The 24,131-nt window shown below is 46.3% G+C and overlaps 2 protein-coding genes across 2 annotated transcripts; one reads left to right on the top strand and one right to left on the bottom strand.

Moving 5' to 3' along the window:
• The first annotated feature begins 10,772 nt into the window (after nucleotides 1-10,772).
• LOC118471946 (phosphoinositide phosphatase SAC2-like) lies at nucleotides 10,773-11,431 on the top strand. The gene is made up of 3 exons (XM_035958877.1): nucleotides 10,773-10,844; nucleotides 11,001-11,134; nucleotides 11,239-11,431. Exons 1-3 carry the CDS (start codon nucleotides 10,773-10,775, stop codon nucleotides 11,354-11,356), a joined length of 324 nt encoding a protein of 107 aa, XP_035814770.1. The 3' UTR covers nucleotides 11,357-11,431.
• A 3,316-nt stretch (nucleotides 11,432-14,747) lies between these two features.
• LOC100278278 (uncharacterized) lies at nucleotides 14,748-17,148 on the bottom strand. The gene is made up of 2 exons (NM_001175172.1): nucleotides 16,793-17,148; nucleotides 14,748-16,154 (listed from the first exon to the last, which is right to left on the bottom strand). Exons 1-2 carry the CDS (start codon nucleotides 17,090-17,092, stop codon nucleotides 14,952-14,954), a joined length of 1,503 nt encoding a protein of 500 aa, NP_001168643.1. The 5' UTR covers nucleotides 17,093-17,148; the 3' UTR covers nucleotides 14,748-14,951.
• Nucleotides 17,149-24,131: the final 6,983 nt, after the last annotated feature.

The following is a 24,131-nucleotide window of genomic DNA, read 5'->3' as shown; positions in this document are numbered from 1 at the left end:
CGATCTCTCGGCGAATCGATGAACTCCCGTTGACCTCCACCCCGCAGACGACGAACCGGCGGAAAGAGATGACCGGCGGCGGCGTCTTCGCACGGATCGGCCGGGTCGCCGCTCCGCGAAGCAGCCCGGTGGATCCGCGTGGACGACGACCTCTGCTGCTCGCCGCCCGGACCAAGACAAAGGAATCGCGGCCGAGGGCGGATCCACGACAAAGTTCTCCGGCGGCGGTGCGGTCGCCCTAGATTCGCCTCGAGCTCCCTCGTCGGAGTATTCCGAGCGCGCGAGCTTGTCTGGGAAGCTACCAGCCGAGGGGGAGGCGAGCGCCGTAGCGTGCCCATCCATTTAGCGGGAGAGAGAAGGAATCGGGAGGGGAGAGGAGGAGGAAGAGGGAAGCGGTGAAGGGGAAGGGGGTGTACTGTAGCCCCTATATGGGCTACAATAATAGGGGAGGGGGATGGAAGCGGCGTCCGTTGAGACTGTGTTCAGCGGTTACCCCTAAATTTCTCCCCCTATATCCCACTCACGTGCCACGTCAGCGTTCTTTTCCCCCCTATATCTCCACCCTGTACAGCGGTTTCCCTAAATCCTTCCCCTATACCCCACTACAACCATAAAATATCATTTTCTATACCTACTTTTCACCTCCTACCAATTTTTCATCAACTAATAATTAACCGTGGGTCCACAGCACAGTATATAGGGGAGGAAAGGAGAGCACGCTGCATTTGAGGGGAGAGAGAAAATAGTAGCGCTAGCCGCTACCGTAGGGGATGGGATAGAGTTAACCGTTGAAGGTTTTAGCGTGCTCCTGTAGCCGCTACCGCAGGGGAGGGGGGCTTCCGGCGGGATGCGTTGAACACAGTCTGAAGACAGTCTTAGAAGACTATTGAACTTCGCGATTTCGATCAACATTTCTCGCAGTGAATTCGCATACCATGCGTCTACAAGTATTATAATTTTGGGACTTCTTCACTGATACTCATCCCGTTTTTAATTGACTTGTTCGGTTATTCCTATGACTCATGGATTAGAAGAGATTAGAAAAAACTGTAAGGATTGATTTGGTGATAAGGGGGTCACAGAGGGATTGGAGAGGATTGAGAGGGAAATGAACTAATTTCCCCCTCAATCCATTCCAATTCTCCCGTGATCCCTAATCACCAAATCAGCTCTAAAGGATCTTGACTTATTATAAATTGAAACTGACTCAATTCCCTCTAATCTATATGGATTTTGATAAAACTGAACAAACCCTTATAAAATCGTTTTGGAGTTTTAAATATATATGTTTTATTTAAAGAATTTTTTATTATGGTTGAGAAATAATTGGACGGCGGGAGATGAACGATAAAGTAGAGGTATTAGGAGACGTCGAGGGGTGGCACCAGGTAACTATAAATTAGGGTTGTTTGAAACCGTTATGCTTCTTATTTTACAAAAAATAATCGTATGGTTATTGAATTCACTAAAAACTACTTAGGGCCTAGATACACTTTTGAGGTCACTTGTCTACCACTCTTGGAACTTCTTAGAAACAACTCATCACCGGAAACACCAATTAGTGCCCATCATATATTTGTCTAACACTCGCTACCGGAAAACACATTCTTTGTCGAGTGCAAAATCCTAGACACTCTACATAGAATAATTTGTTGAGTGCTACTCTCGACGAAAAACGACACTCGCCAACGACCACCTTTGTCGTGGTACTCGACAAAAGTCTCGTCACCATCACTTGGCGGCATTATCACGGTAACTTTTTTATCGAGTGCCTGACATAAATACTCGGCAAAAAGGTCGTTGCCGATAAATTGTTCACCGAGACTTATTTGCCGAGTGCCTCAGGCACTCGGCAAAGAGTACTTTTCCGGTAATGACTCGTGGAACTTAAGAAAAATTCTCATCACTTGAACCACCGTTCACTACCCATTTGATATTTTATTGCATTTAGGGCATGTAAAAACTAGATACTAGATTGTGGTTCTACAAGTATTAGATACAGCTAAGAAACTCGTTCATACAACCCAATATATATAAGCCTTGTATTTTATTCAATGTAACTTCTCAAGATACGACTTATTTATGTGGGTTGTATGACTAGAACCGTATCTAGATTTAGATAACCGTGCTATGGGTAGTACGTGCCCATAAAGTGTGAGCGCACCATGCATACTTAACAGGCATAAGTAACATAAGCTTACGCAAGACTCAATAGCTTGACTTGGTTGTACCACGGTAACCATTTTTAATTATTCATGTTTTATTTATTATATCTACATTGTTAGGTTATGCGTAGAGCCTATCCTTGGAAGAATGTGAATGAGGCCGTTCTCAATCAGGCCAGGTGTTAAACGGCTAGTACGTGTACGTGATCGATTGACCAAGCATGCAGGCATGATTAGTGTCGCGTCGCAGTGCATGGCATGCATGCTGACTATAAAACACTCACCAGTACGAAGCACGCACGAATGATCAGTGTTGGATCCTACGGACGCAGCAGCACAATCAACTAGAGCATTCTGCGTTCCAGCATCCGGCGTGCAACCCCAATCGAGACAAATCGATAGGGGCTCCACATGCAATGGAATGGATGCAGCAGGTAAAATCCGATCGATCGATCGTTGCCACCGGTAATCATTCACTCTCACCCGCCACCATAATTACCAGATCGTAGGCGAAGGGATCGACCATGTATCCCACTACACCATTTCAGTCTTCTGTACAAGCCTAGGATTAATGATATAAAAAAATAGCATGAACTCGTACATGAAAGCTTTTAAGTCGTTAGAAAATACGAAATGCATTAACTCATCAAACAGTTGACCTCAATTAGTATCCTCGCTGCCATCAGCTCGATCGGTTTAATATTCAGTTAATTGATTCATTAAGCTATAATATGAGCTGCCATTAGTTTGTCGGTCCAACTTAGGTATGGTTCGGTTATTCCTGTACCATACGTATTAGATGATATTAGAAAAAAAAATATGAAAGATTTTTACTTGTTTGGGACCGAAACTCACCCAATCCCAGTGGACAGAGAGCAAAACAAACAAGCCGCCCTTAGAGTGCTTCACTTTGGCCAGTGTGCAGGCGGAACAAATACAGCCGAAGAAATGGAGGATGAAGATTATGGCGGAGCTAGAGACAGACCTGCAATAAACATTGAGTAATTGATGGATAGGTTTTTAAGATTTATTAGAAACTCTGTACATTAGGAAAACATATGGGTCTATTAAAATTTATTAAATTCTTTTCTTTGTAAATGAATTGCACAAGTTCCTTGCCCTCCTCGAAGGGTTTCTTTGGAAACAAAACAGCATGCCACCGGCCTGTCGAAGATGAACCTGACTCGTGCGCAATCCAACCCTAAACCCCAATCTCTACTAATCCTTAAGGGTGGAAGGAGGACGTCCACCATGCACCGTGCCCCCGCCCGTCTGATGCACGCCTGCCTTGCCCCTGCCCACGCGTCCCCTCCGCGCGCCCGCAGACCCTGCCTCTGTCCTAGCCCCCGTCGCCGCAACGACATTGGCGGCGTCCTCCCCGCGCCCGTCGCCCTCGCCCCGTGACCATGACCCTGCCTCCGTCCTCGACCGATCGCTTCAAGTGACCCAAGCACCTGCGCCTCCGCCCGACTCTCCTCGCCCACGACGAGGGCGTCCACCACGGCTTCACCACGCCTCCGCCCGACTCTCCTCGCCCACGCTCAGACCCCGACTCTCCTCCCTCCTCGCGACCGCGCAATCCCCGCTCGATGCTTTCCATGGAGAGCAGAGTGTCGGCCTTCCGAAATCTCCGCCTAGGACCGCGCCTTCCACTCCCTCACGCCCGATCCACGCGAGGCCCACAGTCCCTGCGCCTTCCCGATCGACTTTGCCGACTCAATCCACGTCCGCGCACACCCGCACGGCCGCGCCATCCATGCGCTCTGCTGTCCATGGAGAGCACCCTAAAAATCCTAAACCCTCAGCTCCCACCCGCGCCACGACCATGTCTCCCGCCGTTACCCCGCCCCTGCCATCTTCGCCCCTCGCCCCGCTCTCCGTCGATATGGAAGGGTCGCTAACGCCCTGCCCTCGCCCCCACGTGAAGCTTTCTCCATTTTGGATCTCCTTCAATTGTCGTTTTCCACCGTGCGTTTCGCTCTCTGTGATCCTACGGCTTCGTTTTCAGCAGTGCGTTACTTTTTTGTCTCATTTTTTCGTAGCGGGCGTAGATTCTGCTTATCCAGTTCGCCGCCCATGTATTGAATTGTTTTCTCCAGAATCCATTTCCTTAATCCCCTCTTTCCTCCTCCTTTGTTTGCTCGGCTTTGTGGTTTTACTGTTTGTGTTCTCTGTCGGTGAGATCCATCAGAAAGAAATTAATCTTTTTTGCCCTCATATTTCTATTGCCGGCTGCATATTATGCTTATCCAATTTGTTGTAGAAAAATTCTAATCCTCTTTCCGGGAGACAAAATAGGTTGACAAGCAAGGAGCAAGTAGTGTTTTGATACACGGAGGTAAGCCAGTTTCCTAGCACACACTTCCTATAGCCTGTGAAGAACGGGTAAGGAACCTGCTTCACCTTCACCAATTTTTTGTTACGTATATTGCTTCAATAGTCTCTCAAGCGTCGTCGCCTGCATTTGTCGGATCTAATTCAGATTGTCTGAGTCTTGTGCGACGCCCTACGCATCAGAACAATGACTACACGCGAGATGAAGCATCAAGCCCGCCTCCACAGCGGAATCCATTGGTGAGCGATTTGTTCCTGGCGATCCTACTATTTTTTATTATCCATTTTTCTAACTTGAATTCATACTTACCAGAGCTATCGTTAATTTTTTGAGGCATCTAAAGAGTTTAGAATCGTGGATTTTCCTCCCCGTGCAAACACTAGATTATTTTTTTGGATTGGTTAACTAACAGTTCTCGACGATTATTTGTTGCGGACACTGTTGTTTTCTTTTTCTTTTTTTACTTTTATTTACTTGATTCAAGGACTGCCAGTGGCCAAAGGGCACTGCCACCTTCTTTTGCTTTTACGATTATTATTACTTCGAACATGGCTAGAATACAATGGTTCAGCTTAATCCATGAAATGTACGGGGATGGATTGTTCTCAGCTATTGATCGATTAATCCTGCAACACGTCCTTTGCTGACTATTGTGTTTCAATGGACAAGGATGGTGGAGATACAGTGAGCATGAAAGTCATTATTATTTTTAGCCTTGGCACTATATGTTTGCTAGCAGTGGTTACATGATTCTTCTTTCAGAATAGACAACAAAATCAGAGCCTTTACTGTTGTTTATATTCTTCAGGTAACCAAACCTTGCTTTCTCTCAAACTGGTTTGTTGTGTGCTTCTTGCACTATCGATGCAATTGTTAAAATTTCTAATTTAAGATAATGTCAACTACATTTGGTGACTATTTCTGCTTCGTATATATTCTATCCCCTTTGTTTGTCCCTTGTTGGGCATTGTTGTTGTTAGATAATGTCATCAGCCTTTTCTATGCAAGAATGGCAGGGTGAGCGAAACTTTAATAGGTTTGGTGGATGGTTGGGTAAGTACTCGACTACTAACAAAAACAGAAGGCTACTGGAAGATGTCCACAGTCATATTCTTGCCTCCCAGCAAGCAAACTTGGACAGGTTGTTGCTTTTACATATATTTGAGATCTACCTGTGCCCTCTTTCGTGGCTTGTGCTTATCATCACATATCTAATTTGTTATTAGTGTGCCGGTATGGTATAGCGAGGCTATCCGTTTTCTTATCTGGACATGTCCTGAATCTGCACTTATTATAGTTTTTTGTATCTTTGTTTTAGACCTCCTTAGGAGGTTTCCCTTGTATCCGAGTCCATTTTGGACTTTCCCTACTTGCTTCTTAATATAATCATGTGCAGCTCTCCTGCGCGTCCGAGAAAAAAACCTGCTCTTATTATGTTTTTTTGTGTGCATCATTGTTGTTTGATATGGGACTTCCCCTACTTGAGAACCTTGCACTTAGATATGGGAATCCAATAATCATATTGAACTTAATAAAGGCAAGTGCAGCATCATTGTTGTTTGATGTGAATGTCTTGACTTATGCTTATATTGTCACTGACTTTTATAGCTGAGGGTTTAATCACCAAGTTGATAGTCTTCTGCTTTTTGTTATAAGTCTGAAATTCTGAACCCCTTAATTATATTTCAATCAGACCCACGAGAAGAAGCCCCGTGAATCTCTGCTCTGTGCAGAATTTGCAAAGGCTATTCATTACATTAACAAGAGCATATCTGATGACAAGTGTCTAAAATTTCTGCACATGGATCTGAGTAATCTTTTTCGAAGGTAATGCATTATATTACAAGCGAATCTTATGTAAAATTGCTCCTTCAGTGTAAGACAATCATCTTGTATGTACCTTAGTGTGAATTACTACCTGCTACTTTCAGGAAAGGCACCAATGTGCTTGCACTGTTGAGCAAGGTGGCATCAGATGTGTTGGATCTAACTGAATTCCTCCACTGTGAAATAAGTACATCAACAAAATTTGATGACATCTCAAGGTAGTGATATTTTTTCCTTAATAATGCACAAGTTCAAGTTGCCAAGTGATAGGAAAGTAATAGTGAAGCTAAGTTCGTCAATTTCCTTAAAGAAGAACCTCCACTGGAATTTATTTTATGACGTACTTTCTCTAAATATTTATGCCAAATTCATATGTTAGAGATCACAATTCTTTTTTGTACATTTGTAAGTGCTTGTTTTTTAGTTCTAATACCCTTTATCCTTTCATTGCAGTGAAGAAAAAACTGTTGCCAAATCACGTGATGACAGAAGTAGCAGAGATCAAACTGAATGTGCAGCTAAGTTGGTACCTCTTTTATTACAGAAGGGTGTCCTCAGGACAAATTGTATAGACTGCTTGGATCGCACAAATGTTGCACAATTTTCATATGGTTTAGCTGCTTTAGGGCGTCAACTTCATGCACTGGGACTTGCTGAAGCACATAAAATTGAATTGCATGATCCTCTGGTTGATGATCTGATGGATTTCTATGAACGGATGGGTGATACATTAGCTATTCAGTATGGTGGCTCTGCTGCTCACAACAAGGTATGTCTCGTTATATTAGCTTACTCTGGAAACGTGTTCTACATTTTTCACTACTGAAAGGCTTCTTTCTTTTATAAGGTTGTGCTTCTTTCTTTTGTGAATATACAACAACAACAATAAAGCCTTTTAGTCCCAAACAAGCTTTAGGCATGTGAAATCATGAATAGTTGTTTTCCATGTATTCCTATTCAAGGCTAAACCTTTGGTATATTACATCCTTTTACGTCTCTTTTTACTGTCTCTTTCCATATCAACTTGGTACGATCTCTACTCCTTAGGTTGTATGAGTGGCGGGTGGTAGAGCGCAGGCTGGAAGAACGGGGGCGAGAGGACGCCGTGCTGTCGCACGGTTGGGAACAAGGAGAGGAAAGGAAATAATCTCTTCTTTAGATTAATTGCTCGCTAACCATCATGGTTACAGAGATAGGACTTATATAGTCCCTGACAGAAACAAACTCCATATCCTAACAAACTCCCTCTAACAACTCCTTATTTCTAGGACTTGTCTAATATGTAACAAACTCCATATCCTAACAAACTCCCTCTAACAACTCCTTATTTTGGACTTTCCCTACTTGCTTCTTAATATAATCATGTGCAGCTCTCCTACGCGTCTGAGAAAAAAACCCTGCTCTTATTATGTATTTTTTGTGTGCAAAATCTCAGCAATCTTTTTCTGGTTGTAAATATGGTTTTGAATACTACTTTTTTCTTTGGCAAGTATAAGACTTAGATTCGATATAAGAGGTAAATGGTTTGACTAATCCAATTGACTGGAGCTAAATGATTGGTAGCCAATCCACACACTTCTTGTGTCATCGCTCTCTAAAGGGAAAAGATTGTTTCACAGTGCCATTTTGAGTGAAGAGGAATAACGTAACTAGATATTTTCTAAAGCCGGATTATTTCATACTGAATTTTGTTTCCTTAAATTGAGGTTATGAGGAAAAACCATGGATATCCTGAACATCAGCCCAAGAGCCATGTTCAGGTGTGGTACTGGTACATAGCAGGGTGGCGGTACAAATTGTCTTACATTTTCTTGAACCTACAGAACTCAATCCAACTCTTTTTGTATTACAAATTATCTCTACTAATCCTTAAGGGTGGAAGGAGGGCGTCCACCACGCACCGTGCCCCCGCCCGTCTGATGCACGCCTGCCTTGCCCCTGCCCACGCATCCCCTCCGCGCGCCCGCAGACCCTGCCTCCGTCCTAGCCCCCATCGCCGCAACGACATTGGCGGCGTCCTCCCCGCGCCCGTAGCCCTCGCCCCGTGACCATGACCCTGCCTCCGTCCTCGACCGATCGCTTCAAGTGACCCAAGCACCTGCGCCTCCGCCCGACTCTCCTCGCCCACGACGAGGGCGTCCACCACGGCTTCACCACGCCTCCGCCCGACTCTCCTCGCCCACGCTCAGACCCCGGCTCTCCTCCCTCCTCGCGACCGCGCAATCCCCGCTCGATGCTTTCCATGGAGAACAGAGCGTCGGCCTTCCGAAATCTCCGCCTAGGACAGCGCCTTCCACTCCCTCACGCCCGATCCACGCGAGGCCCACAGTCCCTGCGCCTTCCCGATCGACTTTGCCGACTCAATCCACGTCCGCGCACACCCGCACGGCCGCGCCATCCATGCGCTCTGCTGTCCATGGAGAGCACCCTAAAAATCCTAAACCCTCAGCTCCCACCCGCGCCACGACCATGTCTCCCGCCGTTACCCCGCCCCTGCCATCTTCGCCCCTCGCCCCGCTCTCCGTCGATATGGAAGGGTCGCTAATGCCCTGCCCTCGCCCCCACGTGAAGCTTTCTCCATTTTGGATCCCCTTCAATCGTCGTTTTCCACCGTGCGTTTCACTCTCTGTGATCCTACGGCTTCGTTTTCAGCAGTGCGTTACTTTTTTGTCTCATTTTTTCGTAGCGGGCGTAGATTCTGCTTATCCAGTTCGCCGCCCATGTATTGAATTGTTTTCTCCAGAATCCATTTCCTTAATCCCCTCTTTCCTCCTCCTTTGTTTGCTCGGCTTTGTGGTTTTACTGTTTGTGTTCTCTGTCGGTGAGATCCATCAGAAAGAAATTAATCTTTTTTGCCCTCATATTTCTATTGCCGGCTGCATATTATGCTTATCCAATTTGTTGTAGAAAAATTCTAATCCTCTTTCCGGGAGACAAAATAGGTTGACAGGCAAGGAGCAAGTAGTGTTTTGATACACGGAGGTAAGCCAGTTTCCTAGCACACACTTCCTATAGCCTGTGAAGAACGGGTAAGGAACCTGCTTCACCTTCACCAATTTTTTGTTACGTATATTGCTTCAATAGTCTCTCAAGCGTCGTCGCCTGCGTTTGTGGGATCTAATTCAGATTGTCTGAGTCTTGTGCGACGCCCTATGCATCAGAACAACGACTACACGCAAGATGAAGCATCAAGCCCGCCTCCACAGCGGAAACCATTGGTGAGCGATTTGTTCCTTGCGATCCTACTATTTTTTATTATCCATTTTTCTAACTTGAATTCATACTTACCAGAGCTATCGTTAATTTTTTGAGGCATCTAAAGAGTTTAGAATCGTGGATTTTCCTCCCCGTGCAAACACTAGATTATTTTTTTGGATTGGTTAACTAACAGTTCTCGACGATTATTTGTTGCGGACACTGTTGTTTTCTTTTTCTTTTTTTACTTTTATTTACTTGATTCAAGGACTGCCAGTGGCCAAAGGGCACTGCCACCTTCTTTTGCTTTTACGATTATTATTACTTCGAACATGGCTAGAATACAATGGTTCAGCTTAATCCATGAAATGTACGGGGATGGATTGTTCTCAGCTATTGATCGATTAATCCTGCAACATGTCCTTTGCTGACTATTGTGTTTCAATGGACAAGGATGGTGGAGATACAGTGAGCATGAAAGTCATTATTATTTTTAGCCTTGGCACTATATGTTTGCTAGCAGTGGTTACATGATTCTTCTTTCAGAATAGACAGCAAAATCAGAGCCTTTACTGTTGTTTATATTCTTCAGGTAACCAAACCTTGCTTTCTCTCAAACTGGTTTGTTGTGTGCTTCTTGCACTATCGATGCAATTGTTAAAATTTCTAATTTAAGATAATGTCAACTACATTTGGTGACTATTTCTGCTTCGTATATATTCTATCCCCTTTGTTTGTCCCTTGTTGGGCATTGTTGTTGTTAGATAATGTCATCAGCCTTTTCTATGCAAGAATGGCAGGGTGAGCGAAACTTTAATAGGTTTGGTGGATGGTTGGGTAAGTACTCGACTACTAACAAAAACAGAAGGCTACTGGAAGATGTCCACAGTCATATTCTTGCCTCCCAGCAAGCAAACTTGGACAGGTTGTTGCTTTTACATATATTTGAGATCTACCTGTGCCCTCTTTCGTGGCTTGTGCTTATCGTCACATATCTAATTTGTTATTAGTGTGCCGGTATGGTATAGCGAGGCTATCCGTTTTCTTATCTGGACATGTCCTGAATCTGCACTTATTATAGTTTTTTGTATCTTTGTTTTAGACCTCCTTAGGAGGTTTCCCTTGTATCCGAGTCCATTTTGGACTTTCCCTACTTGCTTCTTAATATAATCATGTGCAGCTCTCCTGCGCGTCCGAGAAAAAAACCTGCTCTTATTATGTTTTTTTTGTGTGCATCATTGTTGTTTGATATGGGACTTTCCTTACTTGAGAACCTTGCACTTAGATATGGGAATCCAATAATCATATTGAACTTAATAAAGGCAAGTGCAGCATCATTGTTGTTTGATGTGAATGTCTTGACTTATGCTTATATTGTCACTGACTTTTATAGCTGAGGGTTTAATCACCAAGTTGATAGTCTTCTGCTTTTTGTTATAAGTCTGAAATTCTGAACCCCTTAATTATATTTCAATCAGACCCACGAGAAGAAGCCCCGTGAATCTCTGCTCTGTGCAGAATTTGCAAAGGCTATTCATTACATTAACAAGAGCCTATCTGATGACAAGTGTCTAAAATTTCTGCACATGGATCTGAGTAATCTTTTTCGAAGGTAATGCATTGTATTACAAGCGAATCTTATGTAAAATTGCTCCTTCAGTGTAAGACAATCATCTTGTATGTACCTTAGTGTGAATTACTACCTGCTACTTTCAGGAAAGGCACCAATGTGCTTGCACTGTTGAGCAAGGTGGCAACAGATGTGTTGGATCTAACTGAATTCCTCCACTGTGAAATAAGTACATCAACAAAATTTGATGACATCTCAAGGTAGTGATATTTTTTCCTTAATAATGCACAAGTTCAAGTTGCCAAGTGATAGGAAAGTAATAGTGAAGCTAAGTTCGTCAATTTCCTTAAAGAAGAACCTCCACTGGAATTTATTTTATGGCGTACTTTCTCTAAATATTTATGCCAAATTCATATGTTAGAGATCACAATTCTTTTTTGTACATTTGTAAGTGCTTGTTTTTCAGTTCTAATACCCTTTATCCTTTCATTGCAGTGAAGAAAAAACTGTTGCCAAATCACGTGATGACAGAAGTAGCAGAGATCAAACTGAATGTGCAGCTAAGTTGGTACCTCTTTTATTACAGAAGGGTGTCCTCAGGACAAATTGTATAGACTGCTTGGATCGCACAAATGTTGCACAATTTTCATATGGTTTAGCTGCTTTAGGGCGTCAACTTCATGCACTGGGACTTGCTGAAGCACATAAAATTGAATTGCATGATCCTCTGGTTGATGATCTGATGGATTTCTATGAACGGATGGGTGATACATTAGCTATTCAGTATGGTGGCTCTGCTGCTCACAACAAGGTATGTCTCGTTATATTAGCTTACTCTGGAAACGTGTTCTACATTTTTCACTACTGAAAGGCTTCTTTCTTTTATAAGGTTGTGCTTCTTTCTTTTGTGAATATACAACAACAACAATAAAGCCTTTTAGTCCCAAACAAGCTTTAGGCATGTGAAATCATGAATAGTTGTTTTCCATGTATTCCTATTCAAGGCTAAACCTTTGGTATATTACATCCTTTTACGTCTCTTTTTACTGTCTCTTTCCATATCAACTTGGTACGATCTCTACTCCTTAGGTTGTATGAGTGGCGGGTGGTAGAGCGCAGGCTGGAAGAACGGGGGCGAGAGGACGTCGTGCTGTCGCACGGTTGGGAACAAGGAGAGGAAAGGAAATAATCTCTTCTTTAGATTAATTGCTCGCTAACCATCATGGTTACAGAGATAGGACTTATATAGTCCCTGACAGAAACAAACTCCATATCCTAACAAACTCCCTCTAACAACTCCTTATTTCTAGGACTTGTCTAATATGTAACAAACTCCATATCCTAACAAACTCCCTCTAACAACTCCTTATTTTGGACTTTCCCTACTTGCTTCTTAATATAATCATGTGCAGCTCTCCTACGCGTCTGAGAAAAAAACCCTGCTCTTATTATGTATTTTTTGTGTGCAAAATCTCAGCAATCTTTTTCTGGTTGTAAATATGGTTTTGAATACTACTTTTTTCTTTGGCAAGTATAAGACTTAGATTCGATATAAGAGGTAAATGGTTTGACTAATCCAATTGACTGGAGCTAAATGATTGGTAGCCAATCCACACACTTCTTGTGTCATCGCTCTCTAAAGGGAAAAGATTGTTTCACAGTGCCATTTTGAGTGAAGAGGAATAACGTAACTAGATATTTTCTAAAGCCGGATTATTTCATACTGAATTTTGTTTCCTTAAATTGAGGTTATGAGGAAAAACCATGGATATCCTGAACATCAGCCCAAGAGCCATGTTCAGGTGTGGTACTGGTACATAGCAGGGTGGCGGTACAAATTGTCTTACATTTTCTTGAACCTACAGAACTCAATCCAACTCTTTTTGTATTACAAATTATGTTCGGTTACAAATTATGTATTACAAATTATATATATGTGGCTCTCCTCTGCATTCTTATTGTTTCTGGATACTAATTTTATTGTGTTATTGGATTAGCGAGCTCAAAGTTTCTACATAAGTGCATTCTACCCTATGCTTATTCTTTTTTTTGTTGAAAGGTAAACGGCCAACAAGTTCTAAAAATCTGCATAGTGTCAAATTGATGGAAATGTTGTTAAGTTGAGATTCACTCTTCAACCACGCTAAAGGGTTGCGTCACCTATGAAAGCTCTGCCCCTCCAAAATGAGATGTTGCTCAGATTGAAAAAGGTGTTAGCAGTGCTGTAAAGGATGCCCAACAACATCCTAGGGAATATAATCTTCTGAAGCTTTCAAATCATATAATCACTATTCATTATTTTTCGCTTATTACTTCTGCTCGTATCAAGGAATTTCCCTCCTGAAGGTGCACGTTCAGCTCTATCACGATTTAATTGTTTACATACTTGTCTGCAGCATCTCCACGAAGGAAGTCAGCTTCACCACCTGAGAAACGGTCTCCAAATCAAAGGGCTGAATCACCCAGGCGTCCACCTGACCCATCACTTATGCATCGTCCTAATTCTTCGTCTATTCGTCGCCGACCAAATCCTTCTCTGGTCAGGTGTGGTGGCACCTCCTCGCATGAGACCACTATCTCCAGTTAGAAGGCGCTCGCCTTAATGTCACTTGATTGGAAGTTCAGCAGGGTAGATTCGATCACCTGTCTAATGTAGCTGAGATATTTGGTATCTGAAGATGTTAGGTAACTAAATTTGATAGAAAAAAGTTGCTCTAATGTAGTTGAGATATTTGTTCTCACCATCACATGTAACCTCGCAAATGAAACTACTGGCAATGTACTTGTAATAAAATATGCGATACTATTATTAGAGAACTGACATATTTTGCGGATGAAATCTTTCAACAGATATATAGGTTGTCCATAAAATATATTCGAAATCAAAGATCAAAACTAAAACATTCATCGAGACAATTAAACATTCAAACTATTATTATGAGTAAAAACTATCGTACCATTAGCAATCAAAATGAAACAGATGGTTTGAAAAAGCAATGTTGTTGACATTGACTACATAAAAATGTTTTTATAATATAAAAAACATTAGAACTACAAAAATAGTTAAAGAAGACCAAATATTTATTTATTTTCATTCGCAAGGAATCTTAATTATCATAAAAGAGGAACACATTATGGTAAACCGATACAGGAAGATGGTGGGTTGTCTTTCTCTAATAAAATATGGATAATTTATGATAGGTCATAAAACTATAAATATAAGTAGTACAACAATAATATATGTACGTAGAGAATATTTCATCAGATTTTGTAAAGCTTATCATCAAATTGGGCCAAGTAGACACAATTTGCTATGGTTTCCTTTCTAAAAAAGGGAGTTTGCATATCAATGAATTTTATCATATTAATCACTATTCTTATAATATCTTGTTCTGCCTCTCGCCCGCGTGGGTTGTTGGCCGATCGACGTAGCTGACGTCTGTTGCCCCCGACCCTCACACCGCACTCTCCCTCGCACGCCGCCGCTATCGTCGTCCCTAGATCCGTGTTCTTCTTCCCTGTACAGACGATGCATCCTCACACCCTCTCCTGTGCTCCCTTCCTCCAACGATATTACATGTTCCCGTTGCAACGCACGGGCACTCACCTAGTATACCTTCTAAGTTCTAACCCATGTGGACTGGAGTGAATTATTGTTCAGCCAAAACGGGTATCGCTTCGCATCATTGATATGATAACTATAGTTATTACGAAGTGGCGAACCAAACACCAACATAAAACTTATAGCTAATGAAAACAAGGAGCTATCAAAGGAAGGATTATAACTAACTACAGTATTAATTTATTCTACTACTAGCACATAGGATCAGACAGCAGCGCTGAAACACCGACAACCAGCTCAGGCAATAACATCCCCGCGAGGAGCTTCCGTTGCCTCTTCAGCCTTCCTTTCTTCCCTCGCACGAGCCCGAGCCCTCGACAAAGCCTCGGTCATATCAGAGTCCACTGGCACAGCAGCTTTCAGCAGACTAACGAAAGCTTCGACATCCTTGACCTCCCCCTCGTCTCCGAGGTACTTAAGTATCATCTCAAGCATGGAAGGCCTAGGGATCCAGCCAGTATTGGGGGCGTGCACAGAGAGGGCGTTCTTGGTCATCTCATAAGCTTTCGCCACATCACCTTTCTCCGCATAGCCGATTGCCACAATCCCCCAGCTGGTCGAAGGAGGCGTCTTTCCCTTCTTCAAGAAGCCGTCGAGCAGCATCTCGGCCTTGTCCAGCAAGGCCTTCTGGCGGTACCCTGTGAGCAGGACGTTTGGGACACGGAAGTCGAATGAGTTTTGGCTAGACTCCCACTCCTTCAGCAAGTCTTCAGCTTCTGTGATCTCATCAAGCTTCACGAGCACCGAAAGCATATTCATGTAGTCCCTGTTAATGTACCTCTTACAGTTCGACATTTGCACCGCCCATAGCCTCTTGGCTTCTGATTTGTCCCCAAGGTTGCCATACAGGGAAATCAGGTGCCTATATGCATCAGGATCCTGTTTATCCAGTTTTGCTTCTGCTTTGCTTAACGCAGAGTATGCCTTCTCCCTTAGGTCACCCTTAATGTAGTTGCTTGCCACAACAGCATAGGTATTCCAGTCAACAACAATCTGAGGCTCACATTCCATCTCCTCCAGGGTGTTCTCCAGCCCAAAAAAGTCTGCTCTTGTGCCATAAGAATTTATGCATATTCTGTAGCTAAAATTATCAGGAACAATCCCATTGCTTTTCATTTCTGCCATCACCGAAGGGACCCTCTCGTGCTGCCCTATTCTGGTATAGAGGCCCATGAGGTCATTGTAGGGGAGCGTGGAGAACACGAAACCCAGCTCTTTCATATTCCGAAAATGGGCCAACGCTTTGTCGACCAAGAGTTCTCGTGTGTAGCAGTTGAGAAGTGCACCATAGGGTTTCTCTGTCTTATCTTTGTCAGATAGGTTATTGAAGTAGGTCTCTGCTGCTTCAACCCCATGGATTTGACCAATTAAATCCAGGTGAATAGCATGATCCTTTGGCAGAAATTTGACGTGACCCTTGAGACTCATCCACTCAGAGACCTGTGCAAAGTGAAAAAGAGAGAGAATGATCGACGAGGGATGCCAAGAATACATACAAAACTGTGCATACAGATACAGCAAGTCTGTGGCGCCAAGTCCCAGAAAAATATATGCTTCTTGAAGACATGTATTTTCACCAATCATGTGCTATAAAGCAATGATGGTCAAGATTGTACTGAATCCTATATGTTGGCGGGCATTGTGGATACAAATTGGTCAGGACATTGGTAGTACCTATGAGGCCATGACTGAAGAGCAGGCCAAAATCACTCTAAAATCCTGAATTCCTAACGACAACTCAAGTTGCCCTCTTTGTATCAGTCGTATCCATGTTGTTCACAGAAGAAAAACGTATTTACAAAAATATTTCACGTGATCAGCATTGTACCAACCAAGCTGCACATCGCATTTCAGAAATTTCTGCATTATCACATCATGATCGAGAGAAATTTACCCTCTTTCTTTAGCAGCATTACACATACAGATACACCTCAAATGCAAATACGAAGGCACAGATGATACGGACATGTACAGCATCAACAACAACAACAAAAAAAACCCATATCATTTCATCGAACACCTTCCATGCGCCATCCACAACAAGCAACCTAGATTGAAAGGAGGAGAGACGTATCTACCTCGAGGGCCTGGCGGTGGCGGCGGCGCTTGCGGAGCTCCTTGACGATGCGTTGGAGCTCAACGGCTCGGAGGAGGTTTCTGGGCCGCGCCGCCCACAGTTCGATCTCCGGCACAAGGAGTGTGCTCGGGTGGCCCAGCGGAAACAGCGTGGAATCAAGGCTCAGCGACCGCGCCGGCGGTGGTCGCTCCTCCGCGCTGTTGCTACGAGACGAGGGGGGCACGGGGAGCTGTCCTCCGCGGCGGTGGCGGCGGCGGCCAAGGCTGAGCAGGCGGCGTGCCGGGGCGAAGAGAGAGGCCATGGCGTGGCGGATGGCGGCTCGTCCGCTGGCTTACCGTAGTCCGTGGGGCGTGGGGCCTTTGGCTTTTGGCCATTTCGGCCCAATTCTCGTTGGCTTAACTTCTTACCCTTCCCGCGAAACCCTCGCATCTAACCTCGGCTCCAGCTATGCCCCGTCCTGAAAAACAATGGGTGGTTTCAAGAAGGCCACGTCGTTAAGAAGCACTCGTCGGCCTCCGCCGCTTCGCCCGCGCACTCGAGGTACTTGTCGAGGATAGGTGCGTTACTCAAGATGAACGACACTGATGGGGCGGAAGCAACACTGGAAGGGTGGCAAACGGTGTGCCTTGGTTATCTCGAAGCCTTGATGGTTATAGCCGAAGTCTTGTCATCTTATGGAGAATGCAGCGGCTCTTGTGGATGATGCCGTCAAGAAGAGAGTGAGGACCATGGTCATAAAGTTTTTGGATTGATAGGGTCAAGGAACGGGATCAAGAAACGTGGTACGCTATTTGTGAGAGGTTTTTACATAGTGATAACGAAAATGATCTCGTGTTTTCTGATCGGGGACAGCGTTTCTAGGTTGATGGTCGCTACCACTGTAGACGTTTATTGTGACTATAGTGACGACACCTTATGCAAAGCAACAAGTAACCGTAGCCGCAGCAGGGGACATGACTGTTGAATAACTATGTTACCACGGATCACCATGAACTCTCTTCCCTCCTGTCAGCAGTTTAGATGCGAGAAGATATTGAAAACTCGTCTCCCTTCCCAGAAGCATGACAAAGAAAATACGAGACACATGATGTAGCGTTGGGCCTCTAGCCTCTTTCTCTTGTGAGGGGGTACTGGTTCCTTTATATAGAGACGTGAGACCCCTTAGGGTTATAAGTGGTATTTGCCCAGATAACCCTACTAGGATTTCTTAACACTCCCCCCTGGACGAATACCGCAACCAACACATGCCTCATTAAAACTCCCAAAAACTCGTGGGAAAATATGGAGAAAGAGCGCATTGTGACACATATTGCATTTACAGTTTATTGCCTTGTTAAAAACCTCAGGTGAGAAACTTTAGGAAAACTCACCAAAGGAAAACATAGTACATCAGCTGTCATCAGGACAGATTTTCGATCCTCTGGATCTGGATTGTATCGAATCTTCTACAAGGGTCAACTTTAGAAATGTGCTCTCCCTTATCCTTGCAAAATTGTCTCAATATAGCAAAACACCTTCTTCTGAAAGTATATGCACATAGAGATTTAGCAAACGAATTGCATATTGTTTCTAGGATTATTTCGGGAACTTCACCTCAACTCACTTCTAGGATATACGAGGTAAGTGCACGTATCAACATAAATAAGCAACTTTGGCTGGTGATGTTCGATCAACTGGATCTACATATCTGATAAAAACTTCCATAAAGGTTTACATATTGGTCATCAAATTGACGCCTTCAAGGCAAACTATTATGGCATTCAGTGTCTCATAATTGTGATCAATATTAAGCATTCGCTCCCCCTGACGATGACATCTGTCAAAGCCTTTATCCCTCGTAACTCAAACATATTCTTCAAGATGTGTCTCATTGTTCATCTAGAATAATGAGGATGAGTGAGGTCGTTGGGATGCTATAATTGTCTACCTTACACCACAATGTATACATAATTGTGCAAAGTAAATAACTCGTCGATGGTGATGTAGATGTCCACCTCCTAGAACATTTGTTTCGAGGTGGTCGGTGCCTTCTGGAGGATAGCCCAGACAAAAATCGAGTCATTGGACACACCGTGGAAGTTCTCGATCATGGCTGCCTCCGTGATGTCGGGGATGTGGTTCCTCATTGTTTGAAAACGCCTGAGGAACGAGCGGAGGGTCTCGTCGCTTTGGCGCTTGATGGACTTGAGGTCCCAGGGCTGCGCCGGTTTGTCGGAAAGGGATTGAAAGTTCACGACAAACCGGTGGCTGAAGTCATTCCAGTCATCGATGCAGTGTCGAGATAGGTGTTGGATCCATTGCAGCACATCCTGCCCTAGGACAATGGGCAGGTACGTTGTCATAACGTCTTCCGTCGACCCAACGGCCCAGACAGCAGTCGTGTACACGGCTAGCCAGTCGTCGGGTCTTGCTCGGGTTCATATTTGTCGACATTGGAGACCTTGAAATATGGCGGCCATTGGATCGCTCGGAGCCGGGCGGTAAGGGCGAAGACTCCACACGTCCCTCGGTCCTCCCAACGAAGATCACGTCGACGGTCCCGGGGAGGCGAGTGATCCTGGGCGTCGTGTCGCCTCGATCGACTCGGGGCCGAACTGTTGGTGGAGGCTGCCGCTGACTCGGTCATGGTGGCACAGCTATGTGCCGGCGCACCATGATCCCGATCGTACTCTTCTCGCTGCCTCATCTCTTTCTCATGTTGATGATCACGCGAAGCATTGATGTTGCTCAGAGCGTCTCGCCGACTATTGATGGCTTGCATAGATCATTCAGCGAGTGAGCGAGGGGGAGAAGGTGGTTTGCCACTTGGGTGAGTACCTGCCGATAGCCCTCCGCGTCTGGGGTGCACGGTAGGCCATTGGCGATCTGATCTAGGACTACCTGACCTCACTCGGCGTATTCAGTGCTCGAGTAAAGTCAGGGAATAGGTTCCGAGGGGGAAGCAGATTCTCACGTCGGAGCCTGGCGTCCTGTTCAACTTGTTCCCGCTCACGTTCCTAGGTGTGGCGACGATCACGACGGTGGGAGTTGCAGCGTTCTCGAAGAGCTCTTTCGTCGGGGGTTTCCCCTACTTTAGAGGCCTCATCCCGGGAGATGGTTTGTGCTGGATCCCATTCCCCGGCTTCATGGTGACGCCGCACGTTGCGACGCCTGTTCTGGCATCGGCATACGTCGCGATGGGGGGTTTCCTCCCCTAGTATGGTGGGCTCGTCATCGAAAACGAGTGCGCCTTCCACTCTTCCTTGGATGAAGAGGATGTCTGGGAAGAAGGAGCTTGGTGTGGTGTTGCAACTCCCTCCATATCCTTTGAAGGTGGAGTTGGTCGGGATGGTTGTTGAAAGGGAAATAGGGTTTAACCTTTTCCTAAATGATTTTGGTGGTTGAAATGCCCAACACAAACAATTGGACTAACCAGTTTGCTCTAGATTATATATTCTACAGGTGCCAAAGGTTCAACACAAACCAATAAAAAGATCAAAGTTAGGGTTCAAAAGAAAGGAGCAAAAGAAACCGAAGAGAACCCTGGTCTGGCGCACCGGACTGTCCGGTTCCCAGGGCCGTACAACTTCAAACTTGCCACCTTCGGGTTTTTGGAGAGCCGCTCCACTATAATTCACCGGACTGTCCGGTGTGTCAGCAGAGCAACGGCTAGCCAGCGCAACGGTCGGCTGCAACGGTCGCCTGCAACGTGAACAGTGCGCGAACAGTTCGCGCAGAGTCAGAGCAGCCGCCAGAAGGCGCACCGGACAGTTAATAGTGCCTGTCCGGTGCGGCACCAGACTATCCGGTGCCCCAAGACGACAAAGCTCCAACGGTCGAAACCGTCAGAACCCTAACGGTTGGGCGACGTGGCTGGCGTACCGGACCGTGTCCGGTAGCGCACCAGACTGTCTGGTGCGCCCATCGACAGACAGCCTCCCCAACGGCTATGTGGTGGTTGAGGGCTATAAATACCCCCCAACCACCACCACTCCAAGCATCCAAGTTTTTCAGACATCTCATTCAATACAGGAGCTAGTGCAATCAATACAAGACACAATTCAAAAGAATCAAAGCCTCTCCAAGTCACAAATACACTCCAAACACCTAGTGACTAGAGAGAGAGTTTTGCTCGTGTTCTTTGAGCTCTTGTTCTTGGATTGCTTTCTTCTTCCTCATTCTTGTTCTTCAAGCACTTGTAATCAAAGCAAGAGACACCAATTGTGTGGTGGTCCTTGTGGGGTCTAAGTGACCCGTTTGATTAAAGAGAAAGCTCACTCGGTCTAGGTGACCATTTGAGAGAGGGAAAGGGTTGAAAGAGACCCGGTCTTTGTGACCACCTCAATGGGGACTAGGTTCTTTGGAACCAAACCTCGTTAAAACAAATCACCGTGTCATCCGCTCTATTTTCTTGGTTGATTTGTTTTCCCCTCTGTTTCGGACTCGAATTTATTTCTAACGCTAACCCCGGCTTGTAGTGTGTGCTTAAGTTTGTAAATTTCAGATTCCGCCTATTCACCCCCCTCTAGGCGACTTTCAATTGGTATCAGAACCCGGTACTTCATTAAGAGTCTAACCACTCAAAGTGATGTCGGGAGGATCCACCAAGAGGAAGATGGAAACGGCCACAAGCCACGGGAAGGCTCCATCAAGGGAGTCTGACGCCAAAGGAAGGGAGGAATCACCTCCCCGCGTCAAGTCGCATCGAAGTGGCGACAAGAAGAAAAAGATGCAGAAAGTGGTCTACTACGAGACCGATTCTTCGTCGCCATCCACCTCCGGCTCCGACACGCCGTCCGTCACTTCTAAGCGCCATGAGCGCAAGAAGTTTAGTAAGATCCCCCTACGCTATCCCCGCATTTCCAAATGCACTCCTTTACTTTCCGTCCCATTAGGCAAACCTCCGGTTTTTTACGGTGAAGATTATTGTCGGGTACCGTAATTAGGGGTACCCCCAATACTCCTAAGCATGGCTGGAACACATCTTCAAAACAGACGGTAAAGACCGGTAAGCGCGGTTCAAAGTTGAAGCCTCGTCAGCCAAAGGACGCGATCTCATCTCGCCCGAGCCCGACCTCAGGCAAGAACAGTAGTCCCGGACGGATTCACGCCTCGCCCGAGGACCTCCTCAAGCAGTGGGCACACCCCCGGCTCGTCCGAGGCTAAGCTCGGGCAAACTTTGTCGTACAACAAACTCGACCAAATCGCCTTACCATCGACCGTATCGCATGCGCATTCAATGTGTGGATCACCTGACACCTTATCCTCACACGCGCGCCTCAGTCGGCAAGGTCGAAATGACCGCAGTCACTTCGCCCCTTTACTGATCGTTCTGACAGGAAAACAACACTATTCACCCTGTTTCGACTACTGTGCCAACCACAAGGGTAAAACTAACGACAGTAAGTCACGACCTCCCCCGAGTTCAGCCTCGGGCGCAACAGGGAGCTCCGCCTCGCCCGACCTCAGGCCTCGGCCTCAGCCTCAGCCTCGGTAGAAGGTCTCCGCCTCGCCCGACCTCAGGCCTCGGCCTCAGCCTCGGCCTCGGGAGAAGGTCTCCGCCTCGCCTGACCCCAGGCCTCGGCCTCGGGAGGAGTCACAACCTCGCCCGACCTCAGCCTCGGTCTCGGGAGAAGGTCTCCGCCTCGCCCGACCTCGGCCTCGGACCGACTACGCCATAGGGGATACATCATTACCCTACCCCTAGCTAGCTGCCTCAGGCTACGAAGGAACAAGACCGGTGTCCCATCTAGATTACTCCGGCAACAGGTAATGATGGTTCCCTGTATGCGTCCATGACGTCGGTTGTTCTCAACTCTCTACGAAGGCAAAGAAACGTCAGCAGGACCCCGGGCCGCAACACCAGCTACGCTTCTATAGGGCTCAAGCACTTCTCCGCCTGCCACGTTAGTGCACAGCTACACCCCCATATGTACAGCTGGATCATCTCCTTGTATCTATAAAAGTGGATGTCCAGGGCCTTCCCAAGGGGGAGGCAGAGGGGAGAACGCGAAGGAGCCTAACTCAGACGGCTCACCTCAAGTCCAAACCCTCTCTCTCGCGAAGCTTGTAACCCCTACTACGAGCACCATGGTGCAAGATAATATAAGCCTCATCCCCCCTCTTGTGTTTCATCTTGCATCAACCCATCTGGGCAGGGACACGCAGCATCAAATTCACTAGTCGGTTGAGGGTCCTCGCGGATCCAAAACGCCGACAGTTGGCGCGCCAGGTAGGGGCCCTGCTGCATGTTGACAAATACTTTCCTGTTGAGTTCGAGATGGATAATCTTCAGCAGCCTCTTCAGCCTGGGACGGTGCTCCGCTTTGGGAGTCTCGAGTTCATGTCCCGCGATGGCAGCTACGACATGGTATTCCTCCCCCCGCAGCACGACAACAATGACGGTCGTCGGCTCGCCCGGCGGGGGCAAACTCGACGATGACTTCCCCCCGTGGCGAAAGAGGAACACCCGGGTTTGCCCCGCCACCCTCCTCGCCGGAGGAGGAGGAGACGGAGTAACCGTGGCCAGGCAAGAGGCGGCACCTCGTCGGCTGTCGGACCAGAGCGAGCCGACGACGTCGGCACCCCTACGAGGGACATGTAGGGTGTTGTCCTCGCACCTAAGACAACGACGGGTGTCGCTTCCCAGCAACGCGCCAACCCCAAGCGGACTGATGACGCCGGCACCCTTGCGAGGGACCTGTCGGACATTAGTCTCGCACCCGAGATAATGACACATTTCATCCCCGACGCGACTTCACCACCGTCCATCAACCAAGAGGTACCATCAGTTTTCCACACTGTTCCATTTAGATTCAGCTTCGATCCACCAAGCGACCCCACTTCGGTGAGCGCTTTCGCAAGGGCATATCCTGACCTTCCGGGGTACCATATGTGGTCAATTTGGGACCGACTGACGGCCGTCTCAACCTCCGGACCCGCGGGTTCCGAGGAAGAAGACAACCCCGACTTCAGTTGGGATTTCTCCGGACTCCGTGATCCCAGTGCCATGCGAGACTTCATGTCCGCATGTGAGTACTGCCTCTCCGGCCACTCTAACGATAGCCACAGCCTTGACGACGAGGGTTACGACCCAAGTCATGAGTGTTTCCACATCGATCAGGAGGATCACGATGAAGACAACCACCTCGGCATGCCAGGAAATGACGACGCCCCTGTGCCTGTGTCTCGCGTTGACATCCCGCGGGAGCTAGCTGTGGTCTGAGTCCCTACGGGGCTCAGGGCACACAACTCGAGCAACTCCGTGAGATGCAGGCCAAGCTCGACGAAGAAACAGGACAACTTGTGCAGCTTCGACAAAACATTGAGCAGGAGTGGGCAAGCCGAGCACTCGCCGGAGG

Source organism: Zea mays, chromosome 5 (genome assembly GCF_902167145.1).
Source record: "Zea mays cultivar B73 chromosome 5, Zm-B73-REFERENCE-NAM-5.0, whole genome shotgun sequence".
Classification (NCBI taxonomy): domain Eukaryota; kingdom Viridiplantae; phylum Streptophyta; class Magnoliopsida; order Poales; family Poaceae; genus Zea; species Zea mays.
The sequence above is the reverse complement of the archived record's forward strand: the minus strand, read 5'-3'. Positions and strand labels throughout refer to the sequence as shown.